Raw genomic sequence first — 16,540 nt, 5'->3', positions numbered from 1 at the left:
TTTCAGAATAGGATGTTAAAGACTTAATTATAGTCTAGCACAAAGGTTAAAGGGGGGAAAAGTGTTAAGATGAAATATAGATACTTCAAATTGGTAACACACAACATAAACAGGATAATTTGTCACAATAAAAATACAAAAGAGGAGGAAAAGGAAAGAACATATATAGGCAAATGAAAATGCTATAAAAAAAGGACTGTTTTATCTATGAGATGTTTTATGCAAACCTCATGGTAACCACTAAACATAAAAAAAAAGAGGAAATGGAGGAAAACATCATAGAAAATCACCAAACAAAATTAGTAGACAGAAACAAAGAAAAGAAACAATGGAGATATAGAACAATCAGAAAGTAAACGATAAAATGGCAGTAGCAAGTCTTCCTATAGCAATAAGCAGCCTAAATATAAGTGGACTGAATTCACCAATCAAAAGGCACAGACTAGAATAAAAAAAGAAGACACAAGTACATGCTGCTTTTAGTAGATTCATCTCAGTTACAAAGACAGGCAGGCTCAAAGTGAAGGAGTGGAAGCTGAGATTCCAAGCCAATCGCATCACTCCCACCCCCGGAAAAAAGCAGATATAGCCATACTTGTATCAGACAAAATTGACTTCAAACCAAAATAATAAGAGACAAAGATGAATATAATGCAATGATAAAGGGACAATCAACAAGACATAAAATTTATTAATATATATGCACCCAAATCAGGAGCATCAAAATATATAAAGCAATTATTAACAGACCTAAAGGGTGAAATTGACAGTAATACAATAATATTTGGAGACTTTAATACACTATTTACACCAAAGGATAGATCATCTAGACCAGGGGTTCCCAAACTACGGCCCGCAGGCCGCATGTGGCCCCCTGAGGCCATTTATCCGGCCCCCGCTGCACTTCCGGAAGGGGCACCTCTTTCATTGGTGGTCAGTGAGAGGAGCACTGTATGTGGCAGCACCGCAAAGCTCGGCGTCGCTCACGTACAGTACTACTTCCAGTGACACGGGACGCAGGCGTCACGGCTCCAGAAGTGCATCATATCACTTGTTACGGGCTAGTAGTGACAAATATGGAACCGGACATTGACCATCTCATTAGCCAAAAGCAGGCCCATAGTTCCCATTGAAATACTGGTCAGTTTGTTGATTTAAATTTACTTGTTCTTTATTTTAAATATTGTATTTGTTCCCGTTTTGTTTTTTTACTTTAAAATAAGGTATGTGCAGTGTGCATAGGGATTTGTTCATAGTTCTTTTTATAGTCCAGCCCTCCAATGGTCTGAGGGACAGTGAACTGGCCCCCTGTGTAAAAAGTTTGGGGACCCCTGATCTAGACAGAACATTAACAAGAAAACATAAGTCTTAAATGACACATTAGACTAGATTAGACTTAACAGAACATTTCATCTTAAGCAAGAAAATATACATTCTTTTCAAGTGCACATATATTATTCTCAAGGACAGAGTATATGTTCAGAAATAAAACAAGTCTCAAATTTAAGAAGACAAATCATATCAAGCATATTTTATAACCATAATGGTATGAATCTAGAAACTAACTTTAAGAAGAAAGCTGAACAAATCACAAATATGTGAAGATTGAAACAGCATGCTACTGAACAACTATCAGGTTGATGAAAAACAAAAAACTAAGGAAAAATAAAAAATACATAGAGACAAATGAAAATAAAAATATAAGATGCCCAAATCTATGGGATATAGCAAAAGCACTACTAAGAGAGATGTTTATAGTAATACAAGGCTTACCTCAAGAAACAAAAACAATCTCAACTAAACAATATAAACTTACTTTTAAAGGTACTAGAAAAAGAGGAAACAAAGCCTAAACTCAGTAAAAGGGGAAAAAAAAAAACAGAAATAAAGCTAGAGACTAAAAAACAAAACAAAAAAACAATAGAAAATATCAATAAAATAAAGAGCTGGTTTTTTGAAAAAAGAAACAAAACAAACCTTTAGCTAGACTCAGTAAAAAAAAATAGAGACAAGACTCAAAATTAGAAATGAAAAAGAAGTTTTAACAGATACCACAGAAATGCAGATGATCATACAGCCGTTCTACGAAAGGTTATATGCCACCAAATTGTACAACCTAGAAGAGATACAGTCTTAGGATCATACAACCTTCCAAGACAATAACGAAGAAATAGAAAATCTTAATAGATCTATCACTAATAAGGAAATTAAAAGCTATCAACTCCCTCCCCAAGTTGACTTGGTCAAATGATCAATATCCAGGCATTATCTATGGCTCACTATTTGGATATTTAAATAGACATTTCTATATTACTGTACAATCTTAACTGATGTTCATAATGAAGACACTGAGGCAACAAAATATTCCTACATACAGAAGTATATTTTTAGTACACAGATGTTACCAAAGCAAAAAACTATACCAATATACTTAAATATATCTTAGCAGCGAATTTTAATAAATATTGACAGCATGGCTACTAAACAAAGGGCATTATTTTAGCACACAGAATTAGAGATAAAAAAGAACAATTTCTGTTGTTAAGGGAACAAAACAGAAGGAAGCTAATATACTTTAAAGACTTTAGTAAAGTAAGGGTTTTATGTAGCAAGTGAAAGACAGCATTATTGTTCCTGCCCCCTTAAGATTCAGAAGTTCAGGGGAAGTTTCTCTCCCAAGTGTTTATTTCATTAGAAATGTGAATTAATAAACTAACTAGTTGGCATCCTGTTTATAAGTCTATTCTGAACAATACCCAATCACTGGCACAATAACTATAAAATGTACCTGTACACAGATATATTTGATAAATTTAACTCTCAGAGTATTCCTCTCAAAAATTAACTAAAGAGGTCTCAATTTAATTAACAAGTTGTTTTGGACTCAAAGAATCTTTAGTTAGAATGAATGTTGGTGCATACCAATCAAGCTTCTTCTATGCAAGAACTACTTTTACAAAACCATCTAAGCAGTGCATGTGCACATATGATGAGAGATGAAACTCTGGCATAACAAAGCAATGACTCCATTTTTATACAGCCATATTGTTGGATAGTTCTTCCCTGTGCGTCAAAATTTGCTTCCCAGAAACTCTCACCTGTTAGTCTAAAGTCTGCCCTCTAAAGGTGCAGAAAACAATGTATTCCAAGTTGCAGCTTTTTCTCTTAAGTTAAACATCCTTCACATATTTTTGTCTTTTATAATAGTGACTTCATGATTCTGTGCTCTTTGAGTCACCTTCATGGGTTCAATCTCAGTTTGTCAATACTTTTTAAAAACATGTTAAAAGGGGCCCTGGCTGGGTTGGCTCAGTGGTAGAGCATTGGCCTGGCGAGCAAAGAGTCCCAGGTTTGATTCCCGGCCAGGGCACACAGGAGAAGCGCCCATTAGCCTCTCCACCCCTCCCCCTCTCCTTCCTCTCTGTCTCTCTCTTCCCTGCCCGCAGCCAGGGCTCCATTGGAACAAGGCTGGCCCAGGCGCTGAGGATAGCTCTATGGCCATCCTGCCTCAGGCACTGGAATGGCTCTGGTTGCAACAGAGCAATGCCCAAGATGGGCAGAGCATTGCCCCCTGGTGGGCATGCTGGGTGGATCCCGGCCAGGCGCATGCGGGAGTCTGACTGCCTCCCCGTTTCCAGCTTTGGAAAAATACAAAAAAAAAAAAAACCCACAAAAAACATGTTAAAAGGATACAACCTGTTTTGAACTTACATTTACTATATTTTTGTAATCTAAGATTTCATTTCTTTCACTTTTGCAAATGAGATTAACTAGGTAACTCATATTTAGCTCTAGTTGTACTAAAATAAGCAAGTTTTATACATAAAGTTAAATCATCCATTCCTGCATGTACTAGATACTGTCAATTGTTTTTGTGCACAGGATATGAAGCCCCTTTGTGAGTTGGAGGAGTCACCTAGGTGTACCTATAAGTGCTGATAACCCAGGAGGCAGTGGTAGATAGCTATAAGATTCCTGTTGCAGAAGATGTATCTTTGCTGGTAGCAAGTAATATTGAATTCTTAGTGAAGAAAAGGCATGTGTACAATCATCAGTTGATGATGATTTACCAATCAGACCAGTTCTGTAGCATGGTTTGGGGCATTGTTCCTGAAACTTAGAGCCTTGAATCTGGCTCTCTATTCTTCCCAAAGCCTCTAAGATATCCAATATTATTTTCTTAAAGTAATATATTTTTTAAAACTCTGAAACAATCACAAACTTATAAAAAAAAAGTTACATGTCCGAGGCACAAAAGAACTTTCTTCCCTAAACCATTTAAAATAAGATGCTGTTATGTGGGATACTCTAGTATGCATTTCCTATAAATAAGGTCATTCTCTAATACAACACCACAACTAGCAAAATCAGAAAATGTGTTATTACTATCTGTTACAAGTTGAACTGTGTCCACCCAAAAAAGATATATTTAAGTACAATTGTTAGATTATATCATTGCAGATATAATTAATTAAGGTCAATCTAGAGTACACAGTGGGATCCTAATCCAATATGATACCCTTGTAAAGACAGGCATGTGAAGATGGAGACAGAGACTGGAGTGGTACATCTACAGCCAAGAAATCTAGAGAATTTCTGGCCGTTACCAGCTGCTAGGAGAGAGGTATAAATTCTCCCCAGAAGGAACCAGTCCTGCTGACACCATGATCTTGGACTTCCAGCCTCCAGAAATATGAGACATTAAATTTCTGTAGTTTTAAGCCACTCAGTTTATGGTACTTTGCAATTAGAAAATAATAAACCATCTAATTTTAAAACCCCAAATATGATTTACCAGTTGTCCTAACATGCTTTCTGAGGATTTAGTTCAGAACCACATACTGCATTTAGTTGGCATGTCCCCTTATTCTTTCAGTCTGAACAGTTCCTCAGTCTTTCCTTGACTTTCATGACCTTGACTTTTGAAGATTATGTTACTTATTTTGCCAAATGTCTTTACGTTTGTCTACTATTCCCTTGTATTTTTATATTTTTATCTATCTATCTATCTATCTATCTATCTATCTAAGCAAGCCCCATGAGGATGGCTGGCTATCTATCTATCTGAGCAAACCCTGCGAGGCCATGGAACCAACCTCAGCACCCAGGGCCAACTTGCTCCAAACAAGCCATGGCTGCAGGAAGAGAAGAGGGAGAGAGAGAGAGAGAGAAAGAGAGAGAGAGAGAGAGAGAGAGAGAGAGAGAAAGAGAGAGAGAGAGAGAGAGAGAGAGAGGAGGAGGAGGAGGAGGAGGAGGAGGAGGAGGAGGAGGAGGAGGAGGAGAGAGGGAGGGATGGAGCAGATGGTCACTTGTGTGTGCCCTGACTGGAAATTGAACACGGATGTCCATATGCTGGGCCAACACTCTACCACTGAGCCAACCAACCAGGGTCAATTCTCTTGTGTTTAGATTCAGATTAAGTATTTTGGCAGAAATATCAGAGAAGTAACACCACATTCCTCTCAATGCATCATTTCAGGTAATAGTAGCACACAATTTTGATTTCTACCATTACTTATGACATATAATTTGATCACTTAATTAAGATGGTGCTTGCCAAGCTTCTCCATTGTCAAGTTATTTATTAATTGATTGCCTTTAATCAATAAGTACTTTGTGGAGAGGTATTTGAAACTATGTAAACTCCATTTTTTACAAACTTTCTTATTTATTTGTTTGTTTATTTCTGGACTTATCATTAGTTTCCCATTTTATTCAGTAGATTCTAATCCATGTCTGTTATGATTTTGATGTTCAAATTGTGCTTAATTTTGCTAGCCAAAGCTCCTTCTAGCTGGATACTATGTTCTTTTGACATATTTCCATCCATTTTTGAGTACTTTCTTCTTCTGAGGTAACAATATGTTCTAGTCACAATTTGTAATTTCCCTGCCCCAGACCTTGAATCAGAAATGTCTGATTTTTCTGATTCAATAGCCACAGGTTTTATTCTAGCTTCCTCCCTTTCCACATCTAAACCTTCTTCCTTGATATTAAGAAACCTGGCTCTCATAGTTCTTAATCCCCAGTATTATATTATCTATCTACCACTTCTGTCACCATTCCAACCCCTTGTAGATGTTCCTCACTCGATGACCCACTTAACGTAGATGAAAGGCTCTGACTTCCCATCTTGAGCCAACCTCCACTCTCCCCATGTGAATGTCATCCTCTCCTTGGTTCCACGTGGTCACACACAGGCTCTAATACCCTATGCTGGGTTACCGACTCTGATTTTGTGTATATTCTCTTCTCACCACATTTAAGCTCAGACTCCCCATATGAAGACATACTACCTTCAGCCCATTATGTGGACTACCCCTTTACTCTGTTTAGCTTGATTATCCACACCAGGTCATTCCTCCATAGGGGTGCATGCCCTCCTAAGTCCACTCAGGCTCTCATTTCATATGCTCCTCCCACGAGTGGATGGGGTTTTCCTTCAGTCCTGACACCTCCTATCATTCCATGGGTATCTCTCCTCGCCATGCTCAGGATCTGATTTTCCTTGCTGGACTCCATCACCTACCTCAATGCAGACAATAAAACATCTTTATCACTTCATTTGGGCTCCAACATCTGATACCAAGTCACCTCTCACCCTGTGAATACTGTCACACTGCTTGGGCTCAGATTCTTCACGACTGCCTTCATTGCATGGTGACTTTCATCACCCTGCTGTGACTATGGTACCCCATGCCAAGCTGACCCTCTGTGTGAATACCTTCCCCATTCAATAACAAGCCATTTTCTGTGTGAATATCCTTTTTATCTGACTTGGGCTCCAAGTCTCCAACTCTCCACTCCAGATCACCCCCAGAATGTGAATGAGCTGACTCTGCTGGCACCACCAGCCATGTCAGGCTACCTCCTCTACACTGATGGCTTCCTCACCATTTGATCTCTGACTCTTCATCAAATTGTCCGGTTGCCCTCATATGTAAATGCACTCACCTGATTCAGGCACTGATTCCCTATGCTGGGTCATCCCACTGTATTGATGACTTTATTCTACTCAGATTCTTATATCTTCCACACCAGGCCACCGCTTCTTGAGAATACCTCCCTCAGTCTGCTTAGACTCTTGAGTGCCTGTACAGGCCACCTCGATGTGTGAATTCCCTCCTCACTCTGGGCTCTGATTTTCTATTCTAGGCTGTTCTATATGATGAATTCCTCATTCAATTTAGACTCTGAAATCCCACTCAGTGGCACTGTAGTTCACCTCCCTGACTGCCACTAGGAAAGTGCTGCTATAGACTGGATGTGTCCCCCAATATTCATAAACTGAAATTCTGGCCCCAATCTGATGGTATTAGGAGGTGAGGCTTTTGGGAGTTGATGAGATCATGAGGGTAGAGCCCTCATTTAGGGGGATTAGTGCCTTATAAAAAGAGACCCAAAGAGTTCCCTTGCTCCTTTCACCATATGAAGGTACAGTGAGAAGTCAATAGTCTGCAACTGGGAAGAGGACTCTCATCAGAACCCAACCATGCTGGCACGATGATCTTGAAGTTCCAGCCTCCAAAACTATGAGAAATAAATTTCTGTTGTTTATGAGCCACCCAGTCCATGGTATTCTGTTATGGCAGTCCTAATGAACTAAGACAAGTGTCTAAACCAGGGGTAGTCAACCTTTTTATACCTACTGCCCACTTTTGTATCTCTGTTAGTAGTAAAATTTTCTAACCACCCACCAGTTCCACAGTAATGGTGATTTATAAAGTAGGGAAGTAACTTTACTTTATAAAATTTATAAAGCAGAGTTACAGCAAGTTAAAGCATATAATAACAATTACTTACACCAAGTACTTTATGTCGGATTTTCGCTAAGTTTGGCAGAATAAATCTTTATAAAACAACTTACTATAGTTAAATCTATCTTTTTATTTATACTTTGGTTGCTCCGCTACTGCCCACCATGAAAGCTGGAACGCCCACTAGTGGGCGGTAGGGACCAGGTTGACTACCACTGGTCTGCCACACCTAATGGTTACAGGACTGGACTGTAAGGAATAAATGAGAAGAAATAGAAAAAAAAGAGTAATGCTATCAGAGAGTGACAAGCTAACCCACAGAATGTGATACAGTATCTGCAAATCATATATCCAATAAGGAACTTATATGAAGAATTTATAAAGAATTCTTACAATTCAAAAATAAAGAGATACATAACTCAATATAAAAATGGACAAAGGATCAAAACAGACATTTCTCTTCAAAGAAAATATGCAGATAGATAATGAGCACTTGAAAAGATGCTCGATATCATTAAACATTAGGGAAGTGCAAATTAAAACCACAGAAGATGCCCCTTCATACCTACTAGGAAAGGTATAATCGAAAAGGTAGATAAATAAGTACTATATTAGCAAGAATAAGGAACCCTTATATCCAGTTGGAGGGGATGTAAAGTAGAAACTTGAGAAAACAGTTTTGCAGTTCCTTAAATTTCAACATTCATTCCCATGCAACCCAACAATTCCACTTCAGCATCTATTCAAGAGAAATGAAAATGTATGTCCACACAAAAACTTGTACATGAATGTTTACTACTGCAGTATTCATAACAGCCCTAAGTGGAAACAACCGAAATGTTATCAACTGATGAATGGATAAATAAAATGTTACCCCCATACAATGTACAATTATTTCTCAATAAAAAGCAATGAAGTACTGATGCATGCTACAACGTGGATAGATCTTGAAAAAATTATGTTATGTGCAAGTAGACAGCCACAAAGAACCACAAACTGATCAGGCAAATAAATCTACAGAGATAGCCTAGTAGTTGTCTAGGGCCAAGGGGTTTGGAGGAAAATGGGGAATGAATGCTAATGGGTATAAGGGTTTCTTCCGGGGTTGACAACAATGTTTTAAAATTAATGGCTGTAGAACTCAGTGGACATACTAAAAATTAGTGAATTGTAAACTTTAAATTGGTGAGAAATATGGTATGTGAATTATACTTCAATAAAGGTATACAAGAAAAAAAGTCACATCTGCCTCTTAATAGGGAGGGTTTTTAGATTAAACTGTTTGTCTATACAGACTCTATATGGCACACAGAAATGCTCAAGAAACCTTAGGTTTTTTTTTATCTTTCTCATTCAACTTAATTAAACATTTATTGAGCATTCTCTATGTGCTGGGTTATATGAAAAGTACCAAGACTACAAACCTAAGTAAAATTTAATTTCTGCCCTCAATTATTTCTGTATGTGTATCCAGGGGTAGGAGAGGAGAGAAACTGAAGAAGCATCTTTTCTGCAAACATTTTACACAACAGATGATGTCTGAGGCATGGGACTTTTTCACCAAGAAAGCCAGTTAGTTCTACACTACGATCTTAAGAGATATATTCACTATGAAATATGCTTCTAGGCCCTTCCTAGTAATCTAAATTCAGAAACCTTGCCTAATTCTCTATTCTGCATACCTCTCTACAAAACAAAACTAAGAAGGCCAGTCTTCAGTATATGTTACAGAGATCTTTTAATACTAAACCTAAAGATTTACTCATTCAATGCACTTTTACATTCCTAGGTACAAGTGAATTATCAAGCAAAAATGAGTTATTTTTCATCATATAAGAAAATCTATTGACATGCTATCAAAGCAGTTCACTAAAAGAATCAAAAACACCCAGTGTTTTGATTAGAACTGAAGTTGTAAGTGCCATGTAAAAATCAATTTAATTGATTTTATGAGGGAGGGGATTTAAAACTTGTAATTACAATTGACTTTTAAAATATAAGCTACATGGGTACAAGATTTATCAGGATGCTCATTTAGTAAGTTATGCAATGTCTAGTCACTAGGTTATACATGTGAAACTAATATAATATTGCATGTCCACTGTAATTAAAAAATAAAAAATGATTAAAAAATAAAATATATTATTGAAAAATCAGAGTCTGGTTATCCAATTGCCACTAGCTGTTTTTGTATTTTAAGTCACACTAATATAGTAATGAATATAGTATCCTTATCTGCAGATGTGTTTGAAAAGGCCAATGTTATATTAGTTAAAATGCTTCTGTCGTAAACAATGGTTATTGAAAACAATTTGAAAAGAGGTATAGAAACAATCCTACTGTGGATACTCTATTAGAAACTTACATTCTAAGAGGTATCCAGTGTAAAAATAAAATTATTTTTATGAAAACCTAATTGACAAGTAAAGACAGGCAAAATTTATTATAATGCATGAAAACCTACATACATGGTTTCTTTTAAGATCATAATACATAAACCCTTGCTATTTTGAAGTTATCTTATTTGCCACACAAATGATTTAAGTTAACTTAGAGAAAGTGCTAACTCTAAGACATCTGAGGTTTAGATGGCAGGTTAAGAGTTTTAACTAAGCTAATTGCATTTCTACAGAGGTCTATTTCTTTGTTGGTTAAATTCAGTCGACAGGCCAGGTTAAATGGGAGGAAACATTAGTCCTGGTTTGCCTGGGACAACCTTGGCTGACATCAGTTGTCTTGGAATAATTGCTAGGGTCCTTTTTCATGATCAGAAGTATGCCAGGTTGGATAATTAGGCATATGTCATCCTACTTCTAATGTATTCTTCCCAAATGAAAGGTACACTATTATTTAGGTCTGTAATATGTGGAAGGCCAATAATTGAAGGGTATACAAAGAAATGTCAGAAACGGTATCTGCCCTCAAAGTGCTTCTTAAAACTAAGTTGAAGAGGTTAAATAAACATTTCAAGTTAAACATATAAAATGTAAATGGCTTTTAAAAACATAAATAGGAGGAATGTTCTAAGAACAGTTACTTAGTAAATGAAAGGCACAATAATTGGTATTATGAGGTTTAACAAAGAGATGGGGGTGACTTTCTATTAAACAATTAACACCACAGCACCCAACATCAATATTTACTGAGTGCCTTATATGTGCCAGGTCTGGTTTAGAGTGCTTTACATGTACTTTAGTTAACCTTCACAATTATCCTATGAGGTATACTATTATTCACAAAGATGGAAATTTTACTGATAATATACCTGAGAGAAGTTAAATAACACATGAGAGTTTATATAGCCAATAAGTGACAGAACTGGGATTTAAACCCAGGCTCTCTAATTACAAAGCCAGTGACCTTTTTATTGCTCTTGTCTTCATATAAAGCAGCTGTTTTCAACTGGGGGTGATTTTACCCTCCCAGGCAACATTTGGTGACATCTGGAGACATTTTTGTTTGTCACACAAGTGTCTGTGTAGGGTGGCTAGTGAGTACTGTAAAGGGAATGCTCACTAAGGACTTTATAAAAAAACCTTTTAAAGATAAGATCTGAGCTCAGTCTTAAAGCATGGCAGCATTTAAATAGGCTGAGGTGGTAGTGATAAGGGAGAATTCTAGATAAGAATAGTACAATAACTACATGACAGGTTCAAAAGACAGTAAATAAATTAATTTGCCAAGCTAGAAGTAAAACAGTATTGAAGGGAAAGTGGGAAGAAAGACTAGAAAAATAAAATGATCTTCTAAAAAGACTAACAAATCTGAACTGGATTCAGTGAAGATTTTGAGCAGGGGAATGACATAAACAATATATACTGCTCATAAAATTTAGGGGATATTTCAAAATTAATATGAAGCGGTAAAATATCCCCTAATTTTTGTGATAAGTGTAGTAAGTATAATCAAGAAACCAGGGCAAAGAGACTAATAAGGATGTTACTTCAGTAGTTAAGCCATAAGATATTCAGAGTTTGCCTTGGTGTGGTGGTAGATACAAAGAAAGGAAGAAACCACAAGCATATATACTTTTATGTACCATAAATGTTTGTCTTGTGTCAAACAATAATAAATTACCATTCTTACCTGTAATACACTGAAATTGTCCATCTTCTCTTCTTATTGTAAATGCTTCCCCTGGGTTAACTTGTACCAGAATAACCTTAAAATGAGGAGGAAGAAGTATTAATCAAAACAATAATGCAGCAAATTAGTATATTAAGGTATTAAATGTTGCTAGTAAGAGAGTGGATGTAAATTACTTAAGCCTATGAAACTGGGAAAAAAATGGGGATTATTAATTTTACACATTAGTTAATTATTTAACTTTTCTAGAGGTCACACATAAGCCAAAACTAAGGGAATACGAAAAGATAATGACAAACTGTTACTGGAAAGTCAATAAACTTCACTATGAAACAAAGATGGAGTCACATCACAGAATATTTGGGTCATCAATACTTAGTATAGCAGTTATTAAGTACAGTTTTTTTTAAAGGGTAGGTTTCTAAGACAATTCATACTTTTCAAATTATACTTAAGAATCCCACCACTTTAAGTAGTTTTTAATACATGTATAGGTGATACTCAATTTTATGAAATCTAAAAAATAGAAAACTGGAAAAAAAATCTGAGGTCTTTCTATCCTAAAATAAACATTGTCAACATTCTGATAAATTTCTTAGTCTTCTTCTCTAAGTATAGGCTTAATTTTTCTCATTAAATACAGATCTAAAATCTCCAATTCTGTATCAAACGACTATCCCATAAACTACCATTCTCTTAATGTAATGAAATTAGATAATTAGTGTTTCAAAACACTAATTCAAAAGAATTTATACACCTTTCTGCTTATTGCAGCATCATTTACAATAGCCAAGGTTTGGAAGCAGCCCAAGTGTCCATGATTAGATGAGCGGTTAAAAAGCTGTGGTATATTTACACAATGGAATACTACTCAGCTCTAAAAAAGAAAAAAAGGAAATCTTACCCTATGTGACAGCATGAATGGACCTGAAGAGTATTTTGCTAAGTGATTAATAAGCAAAACAACCTGGACGAAATGTATTAATTTCTAAAGACATACAATCTTCCAAAAAAATATAATCATCCACAACTGAATCAGGAAGAATCAGAAAACCTGAGCAGAATTACAACTAATGAAATCAAAGCAGTAATTAGAAAACTCTCAGCAAACAAGTCTTAAACTAGATGCCTTCAATGGTGAATCTTATTTACTTATTATTTATTTATTTATTTATTTGAGGAGGGGAGATAGCGAGGCAGACTCCCGCATGCACCCCAACCAGGATCCATCTGGCAACCCCATCTGGGGCTGATGCTTGAGTACTGAGCTATTTTTAGTGTCCGAGGCTGATGCGCTCCAACAGAGCTATCCTCAGTGCTCAGGGCCATGCTCAAACTAATCGAACCACTGGCTGTGGGAGGGGAAGAAGGAGAGAAGGGGGAGGGGGAGAGAAGGGGAAGAGGGGGAGAGAAGCAGATAGTAGTTTCTTTTGTGTGCCTTGACTGGGAATTGAACCCAAGACGTCTATATGGCAGGCCTATGCTCTATTCACTGAACTACTGGCCAGGGCCTTAATGGTGAATCTTACCAAACATTCAAAGAAGAATAACACCTATCCTTCTCAACCTAGTTCAAAAACTTCAAGAGGAGGGAATACTCTCAAGCTCATTTTATAAGGCTAGACACCATTCTAATTCTAAAACCAGATATAGACATTACAAAAAATAAAATTACAGGCCAATATTCCTGATTAACACAGATGTAAACAATCTCAACAAAATATTAGCAAACCAGATCCAGCAATACATTAAGATCATATACCATGGCCAAATGGGATTTATTCCAGGGATGCAAGATTGGTACAATATCAACAAAGTAATTAACATGATAAACCACTAAACCAAATAAAGGATAAAAAAACCATATGATCATACCAATGATGCAAAACAACACTTTATAAAATCCAGCATCCATTAATAATAAAAACTCTCAGAAAAGTGGGAATAGAGGGAAGATATCTCAACATAATAAAGGCCATATATGACAAATCCACAGCTAACATTTTACTCAATGGGGGAAAACTAAAAGTGTTTCCCTTAAGATCAGGAACAAGAGAGGGATGTCTTCTTTCACCACTCTTATCCAGCACAATACTGGAAGTCCTAGCCACAGCAATCAGACAAGAAGAAGAAATATAAGGCATGCAAATCGGAAAAGAAATAAAACTACCATTATCTGCAAGTGAGATACTAAATAGAGAGAACCTTAAATATTCCACTAGCAAACTATTAGAACTGATAAATGAATTCAGTAAAGTAGCAGGATATAAAATAAATATTCAGAAATCAGTTATATTTTTGTACACCAATAATAAACCATCAGAAAAGAAACTAAAAAGAAAAGAAAAATCCCATTTCCCTGGCCCAGTGGCTAAAGTGTCAACCTGGTGTTCCAGAGATTGTGGGTTCAATCCCCCGTCAGAACATGTATGAGAAACAATCAATGAATATACAACTAAATGGGACAACTAAGTGAAATGAGTTGATGATTCTCTTTCTCTCTTGTTCTCTCTACTTTCCTTTTTCTCAAATCAATGAAAATAATAAAATTTTTTAAAAATAAAAATGTAATCCCATTTACAATTGCATCATAAAATACCTGTATTTGAAAATTACAAGGTACTAAAGAAAGAAGAAGAAGAAGATACAAATAAATGGGAGTGGACAGATAGAATTAATATCATTAAAATGTCTGTGTTACTCAAAGCAATCTACAGATTCAATGCAATTCCTATCAACATACCAATGGTGTACTGCACAGAACTAAAACAAGTAATCCAAAAATTTATATGAAACCACAAAAGAAACCACAATAGTCTCAGCAATATTAAGAAAGAAGAACAGTTGCAGGTATTACACTACCTGATACCAAACTATACTACTACAAGACCACAGTAATCAAAAGAGGATGGTACTGTCATAAAAAGATATATAGATCAATGGAACAGAATAGAGAGCCCAGATATAAATCCACATTTATATGGTCAATTACTATTTGAGAAAAGAGGCAAGAACATACAATGGTAAATACAATTGATTCAATAAATGAACCAGGGCCCTGGCCGGTTGGCTCAGCGGTAGAGCGTCGGCCTAGCGTGCGGAGGACCCGGGTTCGATTCCCGGCCAGGGCACACAGGAGAAGCGCCCATTTGCTTCTCCACCCCTCCGCCGCGCCTTCCTCTCTGTCTCTCTCTTCCCCTCCCGCAGCCAAGGCTCCACTGGAGCAAAGATGGCCCGGGCGCTGGGGATGGCTCTGTGGCCTCTGCCTCAGGCGCTAGAGTGGCTCTGGTCGCAACATGGCGAAGCCCAGGATGGGCAGAGCATCGCCCCCTGGTGGGCAGAGTGTTGCCCCATGGTGGGCGTGCCGGGTGGATCCCGGTCGGGCGCATGCGGGAGTCTGTTGGACTGTCTCTCCCTGTTTCCAGCTTCAGAGAAATGCAAATAAATAAATAAATAAATAAATGAATGAATGAACGAACCAGGAAAACTGGACAGATACATAAAAAAAAAAACCTAGACATTCTGCTTATGCCATATACAAAAGTAAACTAAAATGAACTAAAGACTTAAATGTAAGACTCAAAACCACAAAAATTGAAGAAAACATAAGCATAAAATCTGATATATTTCTTAGCAATATTTTTCTGATACATCTCTTCAAGCAACAAAGTCAAAAGAAAAAAATAAACAAATGGGCTACTTCAAACTAAAAACAGCAAAGGAGCCTGACCAGGCGGTGGCACAGTGGACAGAGCGTCGGACTGGGATGTGGAAGACCCAGGTTCGAGACCCCGACGTTGCCAGCTTGAGTGTGGGCTCATCTGGTCTGAGCAAAAATTCACCAGCTTGGACCCAAGGTCACTGGCTCAAGCAAGGGGTTACTTGGTCTGCTGAAGGCCCGCGGTCAAGGCATGTGTGAGAAAGCAATCAATGAACAACTAAGGTGTCGCAACGGGCAACGAAAATCTAATGATTGATGCTTCTCATCTCTCCATTCCTGTCTGTCTGTCCCTGTCTATCCCTCACTCTGACTCACTCTCTGTCTCTGTAAAAAAAAACCCAAAAACAAAACAAACAAACAAAAAAAACAGCAAAGGAAACTATAAACCAAATGAAAAAACAACTATTGAATGGGATTATAAACTCCCACCAATGTTACATCCAATAAAGGATTAATACCACAAATTTATAAAGAGCTCATACAACTTAATACACACAAAAAAACAAATAATCTAATTTAAAAGTGGGCAGAGGACATCAACAGACACTTTTCCAAGAAGGATATACAGATGGCCAATAGACAATTGAAAAGATGCTTAACGTCTCTAACCACCGGAGAAATACAAATTAAAACTACAATGAGATATCACCTCCTATCTTTCAGAATGGCTATCAGCAATAAATAAACAAACAAGTTTGGTAAGGATGTGAAGAAAAGGGGATGCTCACACACTCTTGGTAGGAATGTAAAACCGGTGCAGCAACTGTGGAAAACAGTATGGAGGTTCTTCAAAAAATTAAAAATGGAATTGCCTTATGACCCAGTGATTCTACTTCTGGGTATATATCTGAAAAAACCCAAAACACTCATTTGAAACAATATATGCACTCCTACATTCACTGCAGTGTTATTCATGATAGCCAAGATATAAAAGCAACCCAAGTATCCATCAATAGGTGAGTGGATAAAAAAGAAA

At 37.0% G+C, this 16,540-nt stretch overlaps 1 protein-coding gene across 4 annotated transcripts in view; it reads right to left on the bottom strand.

Moving 5' to 3' along the window:
• The window catches only part of FNDC3A (fibronectin type III domain containing 3A), a 157,151-nt gene that overhangs the window by 101,002 nt on the left and 39,609 nt on the right, over positions 1–16,540 (bottom strand). For all 4 annotated transcript variants that reach the window (XM_066234376.1, XM_066234379.1, XM_066234378.1 and 1 more), the window contains one exon: positions 11,844–11,919. In XM_066234376.1, coding sequence (XP_066090473.1) covers positions 11,844–11,919 — 76 coding nt within the window. The remainder of the gene's footprint in view (positions 1–11,843; positions 11,920–16,540) is intronic.

Source organism: Saccopteryx bilineata, chromosome 6, assembly GCF_036850765.1.
Source record: "Saccopteryx bilineata isolate mSacBil1 chromosome 6, mSacBil1_pri_phased_curated, whole genome shotgun sequence".
In the NCBI taxonomy this organism is placed as follows: Eukaryota; Metazoa; Chordata; class Mammalia; order Chiroptera; family Emballonuridae; genus Saccopteryx; species Saccopteryx bilineata.
This window is presented reverse-complemented; position numbering and strand designations above follow the sequence as displayed.